A 23,130-nucleotide genomic window follows, 5' to 3' on the forward strand; every position below is an offset into this window, starting at 1 on the left:
TATTAAGTCATTGTGTCTTTTATCTTGATGTCAGTAGTAGAAGCTACTTTTGGATCAGTCAGAGAGTTATCCATTGAAAAAGTACTGGAAGAAGCAAAGACTTCAGTCCAGAAGTTGACTAATGAAGGCATTTATATTCAATCCTTAAGTGAATAAGACAAGAAGTGTTTGTTAAGACAACTGAAAAAGTACACAGACTTGATTCTTAAAAATCTACAACAGCGATTTCTAGATTCTACTCAACCTCTATGTAGCTTTTACAGATGCCTGTCCTATAAAACTTGACAGTTGAGTGGAGTGAGGCACTACCAGCAATGGGACTGCCATGTGATCAGGACAGGATAGAGAATTTGAACATAGAGTGGAATATCATGCGACGAATGAATGAAGATTTGACTTCAACTAGTGGCTCGACCTGATCTTTGTGTTCCGTGTCCTGGGCTGAAAGAAGTAGGAGTTCATCCCTTGCTACTCCCAGTCACAACAGCTACAGCTGAGCTTTCTTTTTCCTCATTGAATAGAATTTTGTGTTCTGAAAGAAGTCGCCTTCTGCCTGACCATGTGAATGAACTAATGAGCATATCAATTGAAGGAATGGAAGTACCGGACACAAGAGAAGCCACCAAAGATGAATGCAATGCATTCAAGAAGTTCATTAACAGAGTTGTACAAAATTGTAACACGAAACCAAGAAGGATGTAGATAGAGGTAGTGCTTCTTAGAAGGCTTGAGTAGCCAACTTTAATTTTGTGTTAAATCTCATAAAATGGTCATGAAACATTTTTCAGTTTTTCCTGTGGTGCCGTACCGCCCGCCCACCTTCACCCTCACAGCCTCACCCCTCATCGGCCCTGACACCCCCCACCTGTAAATTCGAACACCCCCCTCCCATTTCAATTCCTGGGGAAACCACTGCCGGCACCCCAGCCTCTGCCCTCCCGCACTCCGAACCCCTCAGCCCCACCGCGTGTGGCTCTCACATTGAAGGGGTTTTGCCAAAGTGGCCCCCACTTCAAAACCAGTGGCGAGCCCTGCCCAGTGGCGAGTAGAAGGCCCCCGCAGCCCTGGGACCAAGTCTCTGCGCTGAGGCGCGCAGGGCCGGCGGCAAAGGGAACCGCTTCAGGGCCCGGGGAGAGCGGCCAGCAGGGGTCAGCAGCGTCCTGCCGCAGCGCGGCGGGGTGAGTGTCACGCCCTGTGCTCGCGGCCCGATAAGCGCCCCCCGGCCAGAGGCCGCCACGGGGCTGGAGGGATCGCGGCCGGCTGAGCGGCGCCCCCGGGGAGCGGGGTAATGGCGGCGGCAGCAGGGGGGGGCTTTGGCGGCAGCAAGAAAATGGTGGAAATCTTCTACGACGTGGTGTCTCCGTATTCCTGGCTCGGGTTCGAGGTGAGGCGGGACAGACAGACCGAGAACCGCAGGGGGAGAGGGGCGGGGGCGGGGAAGAATAGACTTTAGGCCTGTGGAAGTCCTAGGAAATCCCCGGTGTTTCCTGAGTCTCCGAGCCCCAAGGTGCTTCCCCTCCGTGTCATTGCGGAATTTTCCCTGGCTGGCAGCAGGCCTGGTCCGGACCTTGCTGGAGAAATGGGAGATCATTTCTCCCCCACCGCTGCGCTTCTCTCCAGGAGAAGTGTGTGTGTAGTAAGAATAGTTTGCAAGGTCACAGCTCCCCTCTGTGTGTACTTACAGCTGGTTTGTTGGCCAGCTCTGGCTTACTTGGTTTCCTACAGGATTCCAGCTCTTGTTTTCTTTACAGAGGTGTGTTTGTGAAGTGAGCTGTAGCTCACGAAAGCTCATGCTCAAATAAATTGGTTAGTCTCTAAGGTGCCACAAGTCCTCCTTTTCTTCACGCTGACTGCGTTGCCTTGCCTGGAACAACCGAAGTTAGTACAACTGGATAAAAGCCAGCGAGGAGTGCTGACTGTTCACGGGAGAAAGTTACTCATTATACTTCAGAGAAGATTAATGTTCTACAGTTATTACTGGAGCACAGGTTATGAGCCTGATCTTGATCTTAATTACACAGGGCCTTTGGACTAAATTGAGCCCCATGGAAACTCAGTGAAATCAAAACCGTTTCAGGAACATCAGGAACCTACTGCACCTTACGCCTAAAGCTAGCTGGAAAATGCTGCTATTTTTTTTAATTTGCAATAATTCATTCCACACATTTGGAAGAGGAACCAGGTTTTGGGAGGGGTTGTCTTTGTTGTTTTTGTTTTATTTGTAGTTGGTTGAAAATGTTGTAAACAAACTTTTTAGTTTGCAGTTTCCCCCATTTCTCTCAACTATTTCCTGTTTCCATTTTGGCTAATGAAAGTGGGAGGAAAAGAAAGGAGAAAGGGGCAAGGAAACAAATTTTAACAACAAAGCCAAAAAATTCTCACTTTTGTCAAAAATTGAAAATTGTAACAAAACAAATTGCAGTAACTTTCTTTTTTTTTTTAAATGACCTTTGTTTGTCAATGTTTAGAATGAGAAATTTCAACCCACTCTATTTGTACAAGACTTACAAGGGTGACTTTAGGGATACACACATTGACATCATACCTGCCTAACCTCTGGTTTTTCAGGGATTTCTCTAGCCTAGTGGTGGTGTTTCCAAAATCTCAGGATGTTTGTTTTGGTTTTTTTTTTTTTAATGATGCTTTGGGTGGCATGTATGTTGCTACCGTGAAAATGACATTAAAATCAAGGCAAAATTAAGGCAATCTGAGGCTACTAGTTATGTCTCAAGCAATAGATAGTGGGTTCAGTCTCCACTGCCAGTGACACACTTGGGGCATCACATTACACGCTCTTTAAAATGAAAATTGAGATTCTCATTTTATCACATGACTCCATAGCTGGGTCCTATAGCATCTATATCATCATCTGGTCCTGGATTAAATAGATTAGAGCAGCAATAAACAGAGTTGTTCTGTGAGACAGGCCCAGAGGAAATAGATCTAATTTATACTCATGAAGTGCTTAAAGAAAGGGGAGATGCTGTTATTTTCCTGATTTAAAAGAGAGAAATGAATCTGCTGTGTTATTTCTTCTTCCTGCTCCAGAGAGAAACCTGGGTGCAGTGGTCCATTTATCTCCATAGCTATCATTGGAGTGCATTTCACAGGGGTTTAGGGCTGCTTGATATTTTAATTCCTGGTCCCTCTGTAGGAATTTACAAACCTTCCCCACAGTATCACTGGCATGAAGATCTGAAGTGCCTTGCTGATCCCAGAGTTGATTTCTAATGGTCTCAGACAGATCAGGCTTTATCTGCTAGATGTATTTCAGTGCCCAGATCCTGGCTTCTGTCAGAGACTGGGCCCCTGGGCCTCATTGCAGGTCTTAGATGTTGTTTATCCATTATTATTTGTCCCATTGCAGGTGCTTTGCCGGTACCGGCACAACTGGAGCATTGAGTTGCGTTTTCGTCCTGCTTTCCTTGGAGGCATAATGAAGGAGACTGGTAGGTGTTCGACTGCTCCTGACCCTCAACAGAGAACATCTGGAACCTCCTGCAGAGTGTGGCTATGAGAGAGTGGAGATTCCATCTTGCACTCGAGCTCTGGCATGGCACTGCTGTGAGGGAGCTCACCACAGACCCCAAAATGGATTCTATGGGGAATATCACAGACCACTGAGACTCCCTGCTGTCATTAGCCAGGCATTGCTGAAGCCCTTCCATTCTACTCGGAGGTCTAAGGCTTTGTCTACACTAGCACTTTTGTTGGTCAGGAAACATCCCTCTTCCCCCTCCCCCCCAACTGACAAAAGTTTCACCAGCAAAAGCTATGTGGACATAGCTACTGCTGCTCGTTAGATTTAATTATGTCAGCGAGAGGGCTCTGTCATGAGTTCTGTTTCTGGCTCTGTTGGAGATTTGATTTGCCTGAAATCGCAAAGCACTTCATCTTGCTGTGCCTCAGTTTCTCACTTTTAAAATAGGGATAATGATCCTGACCCTCCTTAGTAAAGTGCTTTATGATGAACAGCACTTTACTGTACCCAAAAGTTTATTTATCTTTTAAAAACTGATTTAGCTGGTGCAAACTCCTTTGTGGACATTCTTATTGGTTTAAAACTGGTTATGTCAGTTTAGCACCTGCAAATTTACTGATGCAAGTGAAACTGAAGTAAGCCAGGTTTAAACTCATATAAGAGTGTACTCACACAAAGTTGCAACTGTTTTACTAAATCAATATAAAATTACACTTTTCGTTAGACTAGTTTAAACTTGTGTGTAGACCTGGCTTACCTCATTATAACTGGAATCTTCATTTTGTAATTTCACCTTTTCTGTAAGGTAACCAGCCCCCAGCGATGGTGCCCAAACGTGGGGAATACATGAAGAAGGATATAGAGAGGATGGCAAAATATTACCAGGTCCCACTGCAGCTCCCCAAGGATTTCTTTGGAAGTGTTATCAGAAAAGGTAAGTAGAGGAGGCTGCTTGGTCAGTGAGTTGACCTTTCACCTTAAGGAGCTCTGGGTCCAAATCTTACATAACATTTAATCTCATTTTCCCCCCTTCAATGTCCTCTTCTTCTTCCCCCATTTGTGATTTGTATGAAGTCAGTGCATAGCTTCGCATGAGTGGAAATTCCTACTTGGGAAAGGGCTGAGAGTGGGATAGCATAAGAGTTTCTGCAGATTGTGACTAAGGTGCTTTGGCAGAGCTGGGAGGGGGAACAGCTCAGGGTAGGAGGCAAGGAGGTAGGAGGCAAGCCCACAAGCTCTGACACTGTAATATTTTTTTTCATCACTGAATTACATGAGGCACAGATCTGTGTTTAAAAATAGCAAGTAGTTTTGCAAATAAAAGCAGTAAGTTCAGATCAGTCCTATTCACAGGGTCATGTTACTTGTGACTGTTCAGATGACAGCCAGAAATTCATGACAATATTCACAAATGCTGAAAATCTAAAATATTAGCACAAAAATTATTTGGTCAAAAATTCATACAGGAAAGCGTGTTCTTTGTTATTTACAGGGTGGATTTGATTTAAATCACTAGTCAGGAAGGCTCGATTATATAGAAATCATGATTAAAAAGTGCATTCTTGTTGGTTGTTATAACCTAAATACATATTCTTCGCAACTCAGATAGATGTAGGTTTCATTTTTAGAAGGTACACACTATACATTTTTTAAGTGATTTATTTTGAAAACTTTTCAGATTAGTTTTACAGCTATATCAGAAAATGAATGATTGTTTGGTTATTTCATTTACCAAAGATAATTGAAGCACTTCACCTCCCAATGACTTCGTAAATATCTCCAATTCAACGGTTAATCATTAATATTTGGAGGATTTTCTTGCCATACTGTATTAGGAGAAGAACATCACCAGACAGGCATTTAAATTGTTTTGTTTAACTAAAACAACAATGTTATGTGTTCTGGGTTTTTTCTTCAACAGCACACATATAATATTATAACAAAACAAACATATGAATTTTTGAATTTAGTTAAACATTCAAGATTTTTAAAATCAGGTTTGTTTTTGTTAAAATGGTTTCTAACTAAAATAGTTAAATGAAATATTTAAAAAAACCAAAAATTAAATCGACTGTCAGCCAGGTCAACATGAGAAACTTAAAATATTGGCTTCTGCAGCTAACTTAGTCGTCTTCACCTTCATTTTCCTGTTTGTTCATAATCTGTAAAAGAAAAACAAGCTTTCCTGCTTTTTCAGGTCCCAAATGATTTCTCAGTTTGGAATGAATTAGTCCAAAGTAAGAAAATATTCTTTCTACACTGGCAGAAGAAGCTACTGCTGTTAAAAATGAGATTATCACTTCAACAGTCTCTGAATCCAAGTGCTTAAGTGACTTCTACCAGCTCACTGGTGTGACTTTCTTTAAAACATCATCAGCAAACATATATTTCTTGAATGGTTTCACCCTTAGCTCTGAAGTTTATTATAGTTGGCATTCTGGAGGGATGATTGCTGGATGGCCATGTCATAGCCAACTCCTCTTCTTCAGCAGTTAAGGTTTGACCCGGTACCGAGTATTGAGAATATTTGCAAGAAAATGAGCTGGGGATAGTGCTTGTCCCATTTGTTTTTTAATGCTTGTAATCATAGAATCCTAGAATATCAGGGTTGGAAGGGACCTCAGGAGGTCATCTAGTCCAACCCCCTACTCAAAGCAGGACCAATCCCCAACTAAATCATCCCAGCCAGGGCTTTGTCAAGCCTGACCTTAAAAATATCTAAGGAAGGAGATTCCACCACCTCTCTAGTAACGCATTCCAGTGTTCCACCACCCTCCTAGTGAAAAAGTTTTTCCTAATATCCAATCTAAACCTCCCCCACTGCAACTTGAGACCATTACTCCTTGTTCTGTCATCAGCTACCACTGAGAACAGTCTAGATCCATCCTCTTTGGAACCCCCTTTCAGGTAGTTGAAAGCAGCTATCCAGTCCCCCCTCATTCTTCTCTTCCGCAGACTAAACAATCCCAGTTCCCTCAGCCTCTTCTCATAAGTCATGTGTTCCAGTCCCCTAATCATTTTTGTTGCCCTCCGCTGGACGTTTTCCAATTTTTCCACATCCTTCTTGTAGTGTGGGGCCCAAAATTGGACACAGTACTCCAGATGAGGCCTCGCCAATGTCGAATAGAGGGGAACGATCACGTCCCTCGATCTGCTGGCATTGCCCCTACATATACATCCCAAAATGCCATTGGCCTTCTTGGCAACAACGGCACATTGTTGACTCATATCCAGCTTCTTGTCCACTGTAACCCGTAGGTCCTTTTCTGCAGAACTGCTGCCGACCCATTCGGTCCCTAGTCTGTAGCGGTGCATGGAGTTCTTCCGTCCTAAGCGCAGGGCTCTGCACTTGTCCTTGCTGAACCTCATCAGATTTCTTTTGGCCCAATCCTCCAATTTGTCTAGGGCCCTCTGTAATCTATCCCTCCCCTCCAGCGTATCTACCTCTCCTCCCAGTTTAGTGTCATCTGCAAACTTGCTGAGGGTGCAATCCACACCATCCTCCAGATCATTTATGAAGATATTGAACAAAACCGGCCCCAGGACTGACCCTTGGGGCACTCCACTTGATACCGGCTACCAACTAGACATGGAGCCTTTGATCACTGCCTGTTGAGCCCGACAATCTAGCCAGCTTTCTGTCCACCTTATCGTCCATTCATCTAGCCCATACTTCTTTAACTTGCTGGCAAGAATACTGTGGGAGACCGTGTCAAAAGCTTTGCTAAAGTCAAGGAACACCATGTCCACTGCTTTTCCCTCATCCACAGAGCCAGTTATCTTGTCATTAGAAGGCAATTAGATTAGTCAGGCATGACTTGCCTTTGGTGAATCCATGCTGACTGTTCCTGATCACTTTCCTCTCCTCTAAGTGCTTTAGAATTGGTTCCTTGAGGACCTGCTCCGTGATTTTTCCAGGGACTGAGGTGAGACTGACTGGCCTGTAGTTCCCAGGATCATCCTCCTTCCCTTTTTTAAAGATGGGCACTACATTAGCCTTTTTCCAGTCATCCGGGACTTCGCCCGATCGCCATGAGTTTTCAAAGATAATAGCCAATGGCTCTGCAATCACATCTGCCAACTCCTTTAGCACTTTCGGATGCAACACATCTGGCCCCATGGACTTGTGCTCGTCCAGCTTTTCTAAATTGTCCCGAACCACTTCTTTCTTCACAGAGGGCTGGTCACCTCCTCCCCATGCTGTGCTGCCCAGTGCAGTAGTCTGGGAGCTGACCTTGTCCGTGAAGACAGAGGCAAAAAAAGCATTGAGTACATTAGCTTTTTCCACATCCTCTGTCACTAGGTTGCCTCCCTCATTCAGTAAGGGCCCCACGCTTTCCTTGACTTCCTTCTTGTTGCTAACATACCTGAAGAAACCCTTCTTGTTACTCTTAACATCTCTTGCTAGCTGCAACTCCAAGTGTGATTTGGCCTTCCTGATTTCACTCCTGCATGCCCGAGCAATATTTTTATACTCTTCCCTGGTCATTTGTCCAATATTCCACTTCTTGTAAGCTTCTTTTTTGTGTTCAAGACCAGCAAGGATATTTCACTGTTAAGCCAAGCTGGCTGCCTGCCATATTTACTATTCTTTCTACACATTGGGATGGTTTGTCCCTGTAACCTCAATAAAGATTCTTTAAAATACAGCCAGCTCTCCTGGACTGTATTGTAACTCTGTCCTCGCATATTTCTCTTTTTAAGATCTCACTCTGTTCCTTCCCAATTTCTACAGCATCAGCAATAAAACAGCAATTTCCCTGCATTTTGTTCATGGCTGCAGAAATAGGCTTCAGGATATTCAGCATGTGGTCAACATTTCTCTTAAGCCCCATGTTGAGAACTTTGGCTGTGACAGTGCCATCTGTTTTTTCACAATTTTGTTCACAAACTGTCATCAGATTAGGCCAGTTCTTGATATAGTGCTCAAAACAGTCCACTACTGAGTTCCATCACACGTCTTGTGGGAGAGTTAGCTTTTTGTTCCTTCCACTTTTTTTTCAGAGCAGCTGCTGCAAAGTGGCTGTTATGGAAGTATTTTGCAATTTCAACTACATTAGCCTTTATTTCTGGAACACTGAAGTCTTTGGCTAGGAGGTGCATCAGATGAGCACTGCAACCGTATGTTATTAGCTTGTGACTCTCTTCTAAATAATTTCTTCTCATCTTGGATACATTTGCAGCATTCAATGTTTATTGGGGTGAACTTCCAGCAAGCTTAAATACAAGTTCCTTTTTCCTTATTTTTCGAATCCCAACTTACTTCCTGTTTGCCCCTAATTTATATAGTAATATTCTTAGCTATACCTTAACCAATCATTCTACTGAAATTTAACTAACCAATCCTAACATATTGTAACATGATTAGCTAACCAATTATATCCCACCACAATAATTAGATTACACCCAGCAAAATTAATTATACAGCAGACAGACAGAAACAATCACAGAACCAGACAGAGATTATACAGACAAACAATAGCAAAGTGGGAACTATAATGACAAAACGATATAGAAGTGAGGATTTCACATCCCAGCTATTGATAAGTGAGTTCTTGCCAGACAGGATGCTATCAAACTAAGTTTCCTTTTACATTTTCTAAGCACTTCCCTTTCTCTGGAGGTGATAGGAATACAATCCTGTCCTGATAGTGCCTGACAGCCCAATAGCACCTTATTTCAATGTGACTGGTTTGGAATGTGAGGATGTGACTGTTTGCTTCCTAGCTTATGGCTGCCTCTGCTGCTTAGCCTAAGAACAGGGCCTCAGACTGTCACAGTAAGAGAAGGACCTTACACTGGCAGACAGTGATTTTGATTCTTTCTTTTATACCTCTAACTAGCCAAGTGATAAGAATACACCTAAATTCTTAAAGTACAGGCCTTTACAGACAGGCCTGAATATCTATATCCTAACATAAGTATTCTGCTGTGTGTGCATTTCCTGATGTATCATATTGTTTCTGTAAGGAAGACATTCCCTTCTTCTGTTGTCACAAGCACATATAACAGGATCATTGCGGACATTGCTCCACCCATCAAGACTCAGGTTAACAATTTTACCCTCTAGACCTTTTGCACACTGCTCAATTTCTCTTTCATACACTTTATCCAGCAATTTGCCTGCAACATCTGCTCTGTTGGGTGTACTCTATCCTGTTCTTAATGACTGAACCATGTTATTGAAGTGTGGGCTCTCAATCACACAGAAAGGAGAGGTTTCAGAGTAACAGCTGTGTTAGTCTGTATTCGCAAAAAGAAAAGGAATAATTGTGGCACCTTAGAGATTAACCAATTTATTTGATCTTAAGCTTTCGTGAGCTACAGCTCATTTCATCGGATGCATAATGTGGATACTTTCCACATACTGCATACTTTCCACAGTATACATCCGATGAAGTGAGCTGTAGCTCACGAAAGCTTAAGATCAAATAAATTGGTTAGTCTCTAAGGTGCCACAAGTACTCCTTTTTCTTTTTATGGAAAGGAGAGTTTGTTGCATAAACAAACAGGGCAATTTTTTCATCAATTACCCCTTTTTGTAGACTGCTGGTTCTTATCACAAACTTATCTATGGTTGTTTCTGGATGATTTTTTTTTTCTTTTCTTTTTGCTACAGGTGATATACTGTGGCTATGTGACATACATGATGTGACTGAAACACTATCATTGGCAGATAACTCTGAAACTATAGAAAATGATGGTGATCTTGAAGGTGGATAGTCTTCAGAATCCTGCATGTTGAGGATGGATTTTCCTAAACAAAATGAGTCAATGCAGTTATTTAATTATTATTACCATACTGCTCATTTAGTATTACTCCATTGCATTCACTGACACTCAGTACTACTTTAAAGGTGAAATTGTAAAAGGAAGATCTGCCTATTTCAGCTATTTATTTTTTATCACAACTGCATCTAAAATGATAGTACCATAGAGTAACAACTGTATTTTTTGTTCAAACATGATAATTTAAGAATAGTCCAGAAGGAAGACAGGCAGTCCTTAAGAAAGAAGTATGAAATAAAAAAGTTTACCAACCTGAAGATCCTGCATGTTCAGACATGTTCCTTTCATCATCTTCAACGCAGCTTCCTCCTGAAAAGGAACACTTCTCATGATGTTGTTTCATTTGGCAACCAGGCCCTGTATTTCTTTGTTGCACTGTTTGCATTTTGCACGCATACCGGTCTTACCCACAGGTAGAGGAACTTCATTAAAATATTCCCAAACTGGGTCTCTTTTACGGCCTGCTGCCATTATAGGTTTTCCCTTCTAGTGAGAGAATGGTATGGTAGATCTCAAATAATGAATACTACACTCAGAAGGACCTCAAGACTTCTGGAATATGCCGCTCAAGCAGTTTCACTTTTTTTGTTTCTACTGCCTGTCCCTCCCTTCTGACATTTATCTCCAAGCTTCTTCTCCTTGTCCAGATCTATTCCGCCCCCAACAATCTTCTGTTCATTGAACTTTTTTAAACTTTGCACTTTTAGAGAGAGGTAAGGGATTGACTCTGTGTCCACAAATTTGCAGAGAGACAGTAGGGTTGAGATCTGTTATTTCTCCCCTCTATATTTTACTTATTTAAAAACATTTTTGCTGTTAACATCTCTGGAGACACAAATCCACAGTTTGAGAACTGCAAAACTCAGCATCTCTGATGGTATCGTCTAGACTGAGCACTGAGTCACAGGGGGTAGATAGAAAGATTAACCTAAATAATCTATACAGAAGCCCCTGGAACCCCATGAGATTGGGTCCCTAATCCATGAACTATGGAACTCATTTACAAACCTTTTCTTAAACATTACATGAATATATTGTCTCATACTATAGAATTAGAATTTATAATTCCCTATTCCATGATGAGATATCTTTGAGTTATATTGTTTCTTAATTAAAACAGTCTTTAGATGGGTTTTTTCCTCAAAAAGCATTTTATCAAAATCTGATTTTAATAACTTCTTTTTAAAAAAAAAACATTGATTTTTTTTATTCACCCTGGTTATTTATTATACTACTGCTTCAAAAAAGTTTCCATCATCAAAGCAGAGTGCAGAACCAATTCCATGTGACTTAGGTGACCAGCCACACGCAACCAGAAACAAATTGCAACTGACTGAAGTGAATGGTTTACAACAACCCTGCATAGGCTGAAAATTCTTCATCAAGTTTATTGATTATTTAGAAATAATGAATAGATCAGTGGGAATCAGGATAGACTTTTGAATGAGTCACTCAACAGAAATGGGGCTGAATTCAAAACAAGTATTACTCGCAATGAATAGTTTGACCTGTTCTAATAGAGAGGGTTAAGACCCCAAGGACTGGTGCCACTGTACATTGGACATCCATGAATATAACTAGTGCTCAAGATATTAATACTGCTACTTCTTAGCACTTAACTTGAAATCTGCCATGTGCAGTTCATACATTAGTGAGCTAGTGCCTAACGTGCAGAGAAGCTGAGTACCCACAGTTCTGGTTAAAATCAGTGGAATTGAGGATGTTGAGCACCTCTGAATATCAGGTCCTATTTGTCTCTAGTTGGACTTCCAATTTGGAGGTCCCAGACCTAGAAGCAACTCTGGAAAGTTTGGCCCATGATGTTTTTGGCCATAACAAACTTTGAGTCCACTCTCCATCTGAAACCAGTGAAGACTGTGTTCAGCAAGCTATTCCCATAGATGAATCCCAACTACGTCCCTTTCCTAGAGCACCCTCTCCCTGTTCGGACCCTGCTGCAGACTTGAGTAGCTAACTCCTTGGGACAGTCCCAAGGAAATCCCATACAGAAGTAGGCTTCTTATGAACATTGGCAAGAGTTTCATTAATGGCCTTTTTGCTCCTTCGGGACATTCCCAGGGCAGTGGCAGACTTCATTGGTTGATGCTGTTCCTATGCCTCCTCAATATGTCTTTCTGTCTTTCACATCAAACTTAGGGAGCCTTTCTGCCATGCGCTTTATCACAGCCGTGGATATGACACAGCCACAGTTCCTGGAGCCCGTGTCCAGAGAGCTCTGGATGCGCATCTGGTCCCGGGTGAGTACTTCTGCATATCCCCAATCCAGCTCCTTTCCCCATCTTCCTGACCCTCCTCTATCCACAACCATGTAGTGTCAGCAGGAGGGTTGAAATCTGTGGTTCAGGGTCCAATCCAAGGAAAGCACTACATTTCAAGTCAATTTCAGTTTCTGTTTCTTTCAGTGTGTGGATGCTGCACCAATAGTTAATTCCAGAGTCCACATAATCCAGTTCCAGTTTGGGTGAATGGGATCTTTTCCTCTTTCCTGTGGGAAATATTTCCTGTGGGAAATTCTCCAATAGGATCCCTGTCCTCAGCTGAGTTTTTCTGACTCCATCCCTGCAGGAAAACAGGGTCACTGTGAGAAATTCCCTTTGTAGATTCAACATCTTGTTCATAAACATTTAACCATTTGATTTACTCCTCCTCCTGCTCTCACCAGGATGAAGATATCACCCAACCAGAGAGTATATTGGCAGTAAGTTTCTCCCTGTCGCTACTGCTTCTACATTCATTTGTTGTGATTTATTGGATGTGGGTCTTAGGGTTACCGTCTGTGGAGACAAATAATTTTCACTGCCTGTGGATTTTTTAAGGGATCATTTGGAGTTATCAGGAAATTCCCTTAGGGAAAATGTGACTCCCATGTCAGTGACTCCAATCCCCTAAGTCTGTGGAAATGTGGGGGTAATTTCCCAAGTAACTTTGGTGCATTTTATTGCCAGGCCTAGGGTGGATATTTAGGTACCAGTGCATTCCCTAGCAGGATGCCCCGGAATAGGCAGTGGATACACAATTAAAATATAATTAATAAACAGTAATAAAGCCAGGAGCAATGTTCAAGAGGGAGCTCAGGGAAGGGAATGGGTTTGCTTCTATAAAAGGCTTTTAACTTGAATTAAAATTTTATTCAGAAGGCAGATTGTAGAGGGGGCAGTGGTGGTGGTGTTGCTGGGCTCCATTCTCAAACCCCAATTTCTTGGTATGCCTTTCTTTGAAGTTGCTTTGAAATAGTGTCAGTTCTTCTTTTCCTCAGTTCCACTCTCTGCATCCTGCCTCTTCTGTTTGTTAGATCTCTGGCTATAATGCAGAGATAGGCAGAAGACAGTTTTCAGATCTGAACCAGGATTAGTTTTGGGGTTTGTGTTTGGGGACAAATCAAGGCCACAGTTCCAATTTGATCCCAAACTAGGATCTCATATTCTAGCCCTAGATGGTAGCCAAGTATTAGCTCCCACCTTAATTTTACAAACGCTATTTTTACGACTACTCTTATATAGCACTTTTCATCAGTATATCTCAAAGCAGAGAGGTTGCAGAAGATTATTTTAGGCAGTGTTAGCGTGAGAATCCAGGTCTCTAAAAGTCTTAAGCTATGTCTACACTGCTAAGTTGTTGGTTTTTTTTTTTACCAAAAGTTATGCCACTTTTATTAAAGCTCTTTAATTAAACTGCTGTTGCATGTCCACACTCTGCTGCTTGTGTCGCTGGAGTGCATCCAAACTAGCAGCTCTTGCTATTACTATTACAAGAGAGCAGTGCACTGTGGGTAGCTATCCCACTGTGCAACTGGCTGGGTGCTTTGGGAGGGGTTTGCAGTGCCTCACCTGATGCAGGTTTCTCAATCCCATTTTTCCACGGGCATCCTAATAGATTGCCAGTCACTTTTCAACTGAAGTGTGGAGGGTAGCAGGGGAGAGTGTGTGTGTGTCTCCTCATGCTGTCTCGTAAATTCAGACAGCCACCAGAAACAATCAGTCCTGGGGAAAACCCAATATCAGCCCCTGCCTCCCTCCCTCCCTCCCTGGCTCTGGGACAGACAGACACGCACCCAACCCTGCCTGCCTCTGTGTTTAGTGTGGGAGACAGCAGGAACATTCCATGTTAATGATTTGCTCTTTGTTTCCCTGGAGCGGAGCAGCACAGCGTGCTGACTGTCAGAATGGAGCTTTGAAAGGGGAGGGGTGCATGCCCGCAGGGCTACTGAGTTCAAAACAATGAGCAGAGCGGTTACTTCAGGCATTGTGGGACACCTCCAGAGGCCAATGACAGCGATAAAAGCAAGCAAGATGTTTACGCTGGCACTTTGGCGATAAAAAACCTTACCACTCTTGTCTAGGTGGTTTTATTAAAATGCTGCAACTGAGGAGATTTGTCTCAAAAAGTGGCTTTGTAGTATGTGCATCTCTGCTGTTTCATCACCAAAAGCTGCCTTTTGGTGAAAAAACTTGGCAGTGTAGACTAGCCCTTAGCCACACAGTCACACTACCTTTCAGAATAAATGTTCTAGGTATATGTGCTGTGGCTTGTCCTGTCTCTTTTCCCTCTTAGACCAGAGCTAGAACTCAGAACATCAGCTCTCCAATAGTCTACTTCTTCCTAGCAAATGTAAATCCAATGGGAAAGGATGTGTCAAGGCCACTCTTAGTGGCTGGTCCACATAGTAATTAGCAGTTACTCCTGTAGCTCAAGCAATAAAGCTGTGTGCTGTTGAACTGAGGCTTTAACTATGTGAGAAAGTTGCACCAGTTTAATATAAGGTGTGAATTCAAAATAAAGTAGCTAAATTGGAGCAAACCCCTGTCTAGATACTTATTTTGGTTTGGGAGCAGTTTTTTTCAGGTTAGCATTAATTGATGGGAACAGGTTTAAGCTAAACAGAAATAAGCAACCCTCAGAATGAAATAAGAGCAGGGAGTTGCAAACCACTTTACATTCAACTGGTGCAGCTTATTTGTATAGCCAAGGCCTGAATATCCAGGTTCAACCCTGCTGATGGTCCATTTTGTGGACTTTATGGTTACATGTGAGAGAATTTGTTCAAGTTGTGTTTTTTTTTTTTCTTTTTCTTTAAATGGGGTTCTTTCATTGACACAGGGAGATTTTATAGTAAAGATCTTTATAATCTGTACATTATGTTGTGACGCAGTAAGATATGGGTGTCCCACTTTTGGGCCCTATGTCTCACGTTTTGATTGTTGGCATCACACCATGGCAGATTTGAAGTTTGAGAAGTTCACTGCTAGAACAAGGGATGAGGATCCTCTTTTTGTCTCCAATGAAGTAGAACATGCGTTGCCCTTCTGTACCAACATTCCAGTTCTGAAGATCACCCACCAACTTCCAGTTAGGCTTACTGAGTTTGGTCTCTGTCATGCAGTGTCACTCCTCGTTCCTCTCTTGCTGTGTTTAGCAGGTTCCTTCCAATACTGTTTTGACACTTTTAATACATTAATACTCATCTTCATCTTCTTTTCCACTACAGCACTTCATCCGTCTTAGTTCGTATGTTGAAAGTACTTAACTTGAACTAAGCGTAATCTCGCTTTCTCCCTTTTGCTAGCTAATTGAAAGCCCACCTAACAAGAGCTGCATATTTTGAGCCTGGGAGGTGATATCCCTTCATCTTCATATTCAAAAGTCACTCGGAATAGGTGATGTAACCAGGCAGTGGGAGAAAGTAGGCCAGACGTCCTGCCAGAGAGATGTTGTAGGAGGAATAATTGTGTGACAACAGATCTTCAAGCAATGAAGCTGCATGTAATTTATTATGTAACTATCATGAAAACAGCGGCTGTTCTTATTTTCCGTCTGTCTGCCTCCTCAGGCTGCAGGGGAGGCTGGGTTACCCTCAGCGCTGGCCCAGAAGCTACTGGCAATGACCTCAACCCCTGAGGTGAAGAATCGCCTGAAGGCGACAACAGAGGAGGCACTGAAATATGGGGTGAGAAGCTCCCATTGCCACATGGGATTAGATGTGTGTGTTCCTTTCCCAGCAGTGATATTGTGGGTCAAGGCAGGATGAAAGGGTAGATCAGAATACACAAGGATCCCATTGCTCTCAGACTTTTTTGTATTTTAAACACACATCTTGCAAGCCAGCTCAATACCCTCAGTATTAGTGCAGGAAACTATCTTTTGGGAAACCCAGGTCTGATTCCTGGCCCATTCCAAGGGAGGTGTCAAGGGACTGGCATGCCAGAGACCAGAGGTAGTGCCTGGGATCACTGCTCTCCACTACCATGCATGAAGGCGTGGTTTGATTCTGATTCCTTTTCTCTCAGTCCCATGGGATGACAGGGCCATAAGAGTTTTGCAGAATTCAGGCTTGGTGCATGGGACCCAGATTTGAGATAGAGAAAGAAGAAAGGAAGGGAAAGGGAAAAAGAAAGTGAGAGCGTGAGGGAGGAGGAAAGGCGATACAGTTCTTTGTAGAAGTTTTTCTTAGAACTGGTCTTGTGCTTATTCGTCTCTTTGTGATTCTCCCTGTTTTGTCTCCATGGGGGCATTAGGCGTTTGGAATGCCAGCAGTTGTGGCCCATGTTAATGGTGAATCTCACCTCTTCTTTGGCTCTGATCGTTTAGAGCTCCTGGGCAGTGTTATAGGTGAGTGTTTCTAGTAACATTTCCCTCTGTTTTCTCTCCCTGGTAATTATCCATCTGCTCTAATGGGATGTGTAATGTGACAAACAAATTAACACTCTGGGGGTATGTCTACACTGCAATTAAAAACCCATGGCTGGCATGTGCCAGCTGGCTCAGGCTAAGGGGCTGTTTAATTACAGTGTAGACAGTCGGGCTCAGACTGGAGCCCAAGCTCTAGGAACCTGCAAAGGGGGAGGTTCCAGACCTCGGGCTGTAGCCTAAGCCCGAATGTCTGCACCACAATTAAAGAGCCCTGCAGCCTGAGCCCTAGTCAGGTAGCACAGGTCAGCCTTGGGTGTCTAATTGCAGTGTAGACATACTCAGAGAATCAGAATCTCCTTCCCTCTTGGGCCAGGGGAAGGGAGAGCTATATCTTTGTATCATCTGCATGTTATCAATTATTTTACATTTTCTTCCAGATCATTGATGATAATAGTGAATATCATTATACCAAGAACTGATCCCTGAAGGATCCCAGTGAAGGCACCCCAAGTACTTAAGTCTCAGTTAGTAGCTACATGTTGAAACCTGTCAGTTACCCAGCTTTTAACCCATTGAGCCATATTGATTTTGAGTAGCACTCACGTTTGAATCAGAATATCAGGTGGTATTAATTCAAATGTCTTACCTAAATCCACATCTCCACAGAGTTACCTTTATCTACCAGACTTGAAATCTTTTCAAGAATTATATAAAATTTGTTTGACCGGACTCTCCATTATTTTTGCCTGGGCTTTGTTAGACTGACTAGCCCTTAATTATCCAAATCATCCTATTTACCCTTTTTAAGGATTGGCCTGACAGTGGCTTTCTTCCACTTCTGTCCTTTTCTAGTTTTCCTAGGGTTCTTAAAAATTAACATCAGTGGACCAAAGAGCGCCTTGATAAGGTCTTCTAAAACTCTTGGTTACAAATCAATCAGATCAGCTAATTTTACAATGTTTAACATTAGAATCATAGAATATCAGGGTTGGAAGGGACCTCAGGAGGTCATCTAGTCCAACCCCCTGCTCAAAGCAGGACCAATCCCCAATTAAATCATCCCAGCCAGGGCTTTGTCAAGCCTGACCTTAAAAACTTCTAAGGAAGGAGATTCTACCACCTCCCTAGGTAAGTTGTGTAACATCCTCCTTAGTTAGTAGAAGTTGTGTAACATGCTCCTTAGTTACCACTGTAAAAGAAGGTAATGCTTGTCTGATTAACTCCACTTTGGTGGCAATATTCCTTTTCCCCATGCCAGCCCCCTCCCCAGTGATGAGGTTACATGTTGAGCTCTGCCTCTGCTGGCAGAATGTCTGGAGACTGATGACCAGATGCTCAGCTGGGGAATGGTGCAGCTACACACTATGGACTAAATCCCCAGCTAAAGATCCAGACTTTTAAAAAAAAAATAAAAAAAATTGAAGCCTTCCCAGTCACCTGATGTCCTGTTTTAAGACTGTCGGCATCTCCGAGGTGCCATTCTCACGCTACTGTAGCTGATTAAGGTGGAATTTTGAAAATTAATTGTAGGTGCTGGACAGGAAATTGCAACTAGCTAAGTCAAGTAAAAGTTTATTTTTGGTATAAAGTGGCAAAAAAAATTGAGCTCAGGTGAGACCCTGTATTTGTTGGGTGTAATAGCTGAGGAACCACCTGTCCAAATCATTTCAAATCTGACAGAAGAATATACCTCAATCCTAGACTTACCCTAGTAAAGGGAAATCAGCCTAAAACTTGTTTATGGATTTTAGCAAGGAGAAAGGGAACAAATTCAGGATTACAATGGAGACCTATTACTACCAGGACTTCATTAATCCTAAAATGAGAGGGGTTCTAGTTCCATTTCCATAGCAGACAGTCCAGTTGGATGTGTATTCTGCTTAGCTTATAGTTTTGTGATTTCTTTTTTGTTCTAAAATAACTTTGATTTTAATTAAGAGAACTGGCATAGGTTGTGGTGACCGTAAAAAAACAAAACAAAACAAAACACAGCATTACCCACTGTTGGATGAGCCAGAAAAAGGGAAACTGAATTTCAACCTCAGATTTGGCAGTGTTTGGGGAGTGGCGTGTCAGTCATGGGAAATGAGTTCATGATCCCTTTTTGACCTAGCACTGGGAGGAAACTGGCTAAGGGATGCCAGGCTTGATGACAGACTCCATAGCCCATCCTTAACCCCCAGATCTTAACATTCAAGCTTATCTTTGGTGCTGGGCAGTACATGTCAGGTAGCAAAGTCCAGTAGCCTAGATGTGAAAAGCTCTGCATCCCATTAATTACGTTCCCATTCCAGCACAATTACCCATTCCATGAGGAGGAAGGGCAGCCTTACCCTGCAACCCACCCCCAGTATCAGGATTTAATTTATGTTGGCTTTTCTTACAGGAGAGAAATGGCTGGGACCAGTTCCTGCAGCTTCAAAACCCAGGATGTGAGAAATCCAGGTGCAATATGAAACAACCAGAAAATAAGTGACTAAAATTCAAATGAAGCAGTAACATCCATGCCTGAGACGTGGCATCTAGGGTCCCAGAGGGTCTGGGAGAAGAGCAGTGATGTTCCCCTGGAATCCTCTGTCAGAAGAATAATGGGGACTCTAGTTCTACTGAGGTAGAGTTCTGTGATAGACTGAGACTGATTTTTCACCATACAGAGAGATTTTTCCAGGCAGGTTGGGGATGTGGTGACATTTTGGTGAGTGAAATGTTAATACAGGGTCATGGGCAGTGGCAGAGCTCTGGCTGGCTGATAAGGGTGATTGAAATCTTGTCTCACTAGTAGTCTGCAGTCTGAAAGTGCGCTGCTGAGAACAACTCAGTTTGTTTCACCCTGTGAAGTGTAAATGCTTGTCAGGATTTTGTCTCAATCTACCCAAGGTGGGCAGTATTTGGTGATCAGTGGGAACTGCTAGGGGCACTACAGCTGTAAGTTTTATATATTCCAACTCTCCTGACCTGGCTGCAGGAAATTGTTTTCAGGCTGAGAGCTCAGAGCAGGGTTTGAGTCCTGTCTGTATCAGTGCCTTGCAGCTCAGCCCGTATTGCCAGTCCATTGCCTCATTATCTCTGCATTGCTGTGCACTTGAACGCCTCTCATGTGGTTGTTGTATAATGTAATTCTCTCTCTCTCTCATTATCTGAATCCCTCACTTGGAATAAATTTCATCTGATTGTTAGCCTGGACACTGGCTGATTATTCCCCCACAAAGTGCAATTTATTCTACTAGTGGAATCCTCAGCCCCGATTTAGGTGCCTCACAAAATAAGAAACAAATACAGCAATATCTAGGTCTCTATATCAGAACAGACCAATATCTCAAGTGGCCTAGTGACCTGTCTGCCATATCACCTCTAGGAGTCACCACTTCCTTGGCTGAGCATGTTTGGGCTAGGAGACCGCTCTCCCTGGCGTGAGTGTGACTTGGCTGGGAGCCACAACAGCCTGGGTGACTGATTTTTTTCTCTCTCCTGGGCAGTGTCGGGGATGGGACACATACCAGGGTTGGCGAAGGACTGTTGCTTTGGAATTGGGGACTAGCACTGTGAGAGGTCCCCTCCCGTGGGTGAAGCAAGCTCTTTTTCTCTCCTCCTCCTTTCACCCCTCACTTCCCCCTCCCCCATGCAACCCCGCCCAAAAATGACAACAAACTATACAATGCCCTGAATTGTCTTAGCATCATGAGCATTTTTAGAGGACTGTAGCGTGAAGATGTGAGCGTGCCAATAACAGCCTCACAGAGCCCAGGGTCGGTTGGCCACAATCTCCTTTTATTGCGAGCCCAAGATGCCACACACACACACACCACAAGCATGGAGCGAGGGTCAGAGATTCACATTTACACATCTTGCTACTGCAGGGTGCAGAGAGTGGAGGGCAGAGAGAGAAAAGGGAGAAGACACAGAGGGAAAATGAACTCCTCAAGGACGAGGCTGGGGAACTCATCAGGTACTGTAAGAAGAATGACTCCCAACTGGACAACGTTTCCTACACTAAGTTTGCCGTGTGATGAAAGATGGGGGAAGGAGAGACCTTCATGTACACACATTCTGAGGGGACAGGCATAGCTCTCAATGGCTTCAGGGCCTGGGCCTCTCTTTAAATGACAGGGTTACAGTAATGACCTTGGAGGTCAATGGCAAATTCCATGTCAATTCATATGGCAGCAATCATGAACTGGATTTCTCTGCTGCCTCCAAGAATGGACTCTTTAAGTGCTGTCTTCCCAAGAAGAGAAGACCATGAACAGGCTATCTGAACCCTTCTGCAATGGACTCAATGGGGAAAGTTTTATACCAGGAATAAAAACAAACTGAAAGTGCTCCCTTTTCACTCTCTCCCCTCCACTGGTGGATGGAAATCCCCTAGTGGAATAGCTTGTTTCTGGCCCCCGAGGTGGTTGAACTGTAATGATATACTTGGATGAATTAATGCCACATTTGGTTTCATGGTTGGTTTTCTGGCTGCTTTTGACACAACCATCACTGGAGGAAGCAGAAGGGCCAGCAGTCTTGGGAATCCAGCTTTGTCTCCTCTGAATCTCTAAGGTGAGGAGTAGCCAGTCCCTTCACTTCAGCAGCAAATCCTGAGAGAGAGAGAACCAGACACGCAGTCAGTAAAAGCAAGTTCCCCTCACACAAATCTTACAGCTGCCACTGCTTCTGAAGGGACCATCTGGCCTCACTTGTTCTGTCTACTCCTCAACCTGACCACCTCCCTCCACCTCAGATAAGATAGTGTCATTCATGAGAAACTCCTGTGGTGCAGCCAGCAGTCTCCTCTGTGATGGTTAAATCCAGGTTAGGATTTAAGGAGACCCTGGGGATGACACTAGGCAGCACAGGCTGCTAGTCTAGGAGTAAAGAGAGCCTCAGAGAATTTGTGGTGCACATTTGGTTGTTTCAGTGCAGGCCTGACTAAAACATCTCCAGGGTGAGAGACAGAATTTGCCATTGAGCCAAAGACCCTGGACCAATCTTGCAAGGTGTTAAGCACCTCTGGAGAGATGAAAAATGCCCTCAACTCATGTGGTTTGAAGATGAGGATTTTCAGCACCTAGTGTTACTAGGCCCAGGGGTAGCTATAGGGCAGAAGCAGAATTACCGACTGGCCATTTAGGGTTATGCACATAGAATGGGCAAAAATTTTCAGCTGAACCTTTTTTTACTGAAAAATGCAAATTTGGGTCACCTGACACATCTCATCAATTTGCCAAAGTCACCAAGTGCTTTTGGTAAAAAAGTAAATACATAAGTAAAAGCTTGATTTATTTGTTTTATTGCAGTGCCTAGGGGCCCTAGTCATGGTCCATCATCCTGTTGTGCTAGGCGCTGTACAGACGCAGAACAAAGAGATGGTCCCTGCCCTAAAGATCTTAGTCTAAATAATGTTTCATTTAGACATTTTCAAAATGAAATATTTAGATGTTTCAATTCTAAATGACTTTGTGTTGAACTTTAACTTTATTTTTAAAAATTGACAAACATTTAAAAAACTCAAAAGCCAGATGAAATGGTTTGTTGAACCTGAAACAGTTTTTTTTTCTGACTTTTCAGAAGGACCAGCAAACAGAAAATCAGCTATTCCTTCTAAATGCAGTGTACTTCCCTGTGGGTGTTTCCTCTGCTGCCTTGTCTCCCCCACGGTTATATTGCTAAATCTGCAGTCCCCGTGGGGAGCGTGTCACAGTCTGACATCCGCATCACCCATGGGGCAGTGGGATACTTTGCTGTCAAGTCAGAGAGAGGAAGTTTGTCACCTGGATAACTGACTCACCAAGACATTAACAAAACCAGAGAAATTGCTCCCACTGCATCTCAGAAACCCTAGGGACCCTGCTGCTCAGAGAGCTCCCTCCAGCCCTGCTACCACTCACCCCATTATTACTTTGTCTAGTAGCTGATAGTCACATTATGACTATCTGAAAAAGCTGTAACACTGCAACAGAGAAGCACATCCCACCGATGGACAGACTGAAAGCAGCAGACAGACAGACATGGAAACAGATGCAAAACTAGCCGGTGAGCAAGAGATGGTTCAGCAAAATAAGAAAAGCCTGGGAACCATGGGGGATGTCTGAGCAAAGTGGGAAACTTAAAGAGCATTTGGGGGAAAGGGGACAGCACTAAGAAGGGGCCAGAGTACGATGAGGCAGGGAGAGGTGGCTGGGGAAGGTTATGTTGTCGAGTGGGGTGCAAAGAAGTTGCCAGAGAAG

At 43.2% G+C, this 23,130-nt stretch overlaps 2 protein-coding genes across 5 annotated transcripts in view; one reads left to right on the forward strand and one right to left on the reverse strand.

Annotated features, from left to right (window-relative positions):
- Positions 1-1,840, reverse strand: part of CSTA (cystatin A) — a 57,206-nt gene extending 55,366 nt beyond the window's left edge. The window contains exon 1 of the mRNA XM_073310754.1: positions 1,683-1,840. The gene's annotated coding sequence lies outside the window, so the exon portion shown is untranslated. The remainder of the gene's footprint in view (positions 1-1,682) is intronic.
- On the forward strand, positions 1,188-20,094 carry LOC140897715 (glutathione S-transferase kappa 1-like). Of its 4 annotated transcripts, none has more exons than XR_012154794.1 (9): positions 1,188-1,384; positions 3,368-3,449; positions 4,287-4,415; positions 12,428-12,528; positions 12,954-12,989; positions 16,119-16,235; positions 16,804-16,897; positions 17,356-17,442; positions 19,305-20,094. XR_012154794.1 is itself a non-coding variant. In XM_073310674.1 (8 exons), exons 1-8 carry the CDS (start codon positions 1,289-1,291, stop codon positions 19,352-19,354), a joined length of 705 nt encoding a protein of 234 aa, XP_073166775.1. In that variant the 5' UTR covers positions 1,190-1,288; the 3' UTR covers positions 19,355-20,094. The 4 variants fall into 4 exon arrangements, 2 of the variants coding, with proteins under 2 accessions (XP_073166785.1, XP_073166775.1); XR_012154792.1 differs by having other exon boundaries at positions 17,356-17,428; XM_073310674.1 differs by lacking the exon at positions 17,356-17,442 and having other exon boundaries at positions 1,190-1,384.
- Positions 20,095-23,130: the final 3,036 nt, after the last annotated feature.

Source organism: Lepidochelys kempii, chromosome 1 (genome assembly GCF_965140265.1).
Source record: "Lepidochelys kempii isolate rLepKem1 chromosome 1, rLepKem1.hap2, whole genome shotgun sequence".
NCBI classification, from domain to species: domain Eukaryota; kingdom Metazoa; phylum Chordata; order Testudines; family Cheloniidae; genus Lepidochelys; species Lepidochelys kempii.

Excerpts from the sequence above, each read along its gene's own strand:
- LOC140897715 (XM_073310674.1), top strand. The coding sequence starts at position 1,289 with ATGGCGGCGGCAGCAGGGGGGGGCTTTGGCGGCAGCAAGAAAATGGTG. Across the intron at positions 4,416-12,427 it reads TGGAAGTGTTATCAGAAAAG|GGAGCCTTTCTGCCATGCGC; the intron begins GTAAGTAGAGGA and ends CATCAAACTTAG. Across the intron at positions 16,898-19,304 it reads GCTCCTGGGCAGTGTTATAG|GAGAGAAATGGCTGGGACCA; the intron begins GTGAGTGTTTCT and ends CTTTTCTTACAG.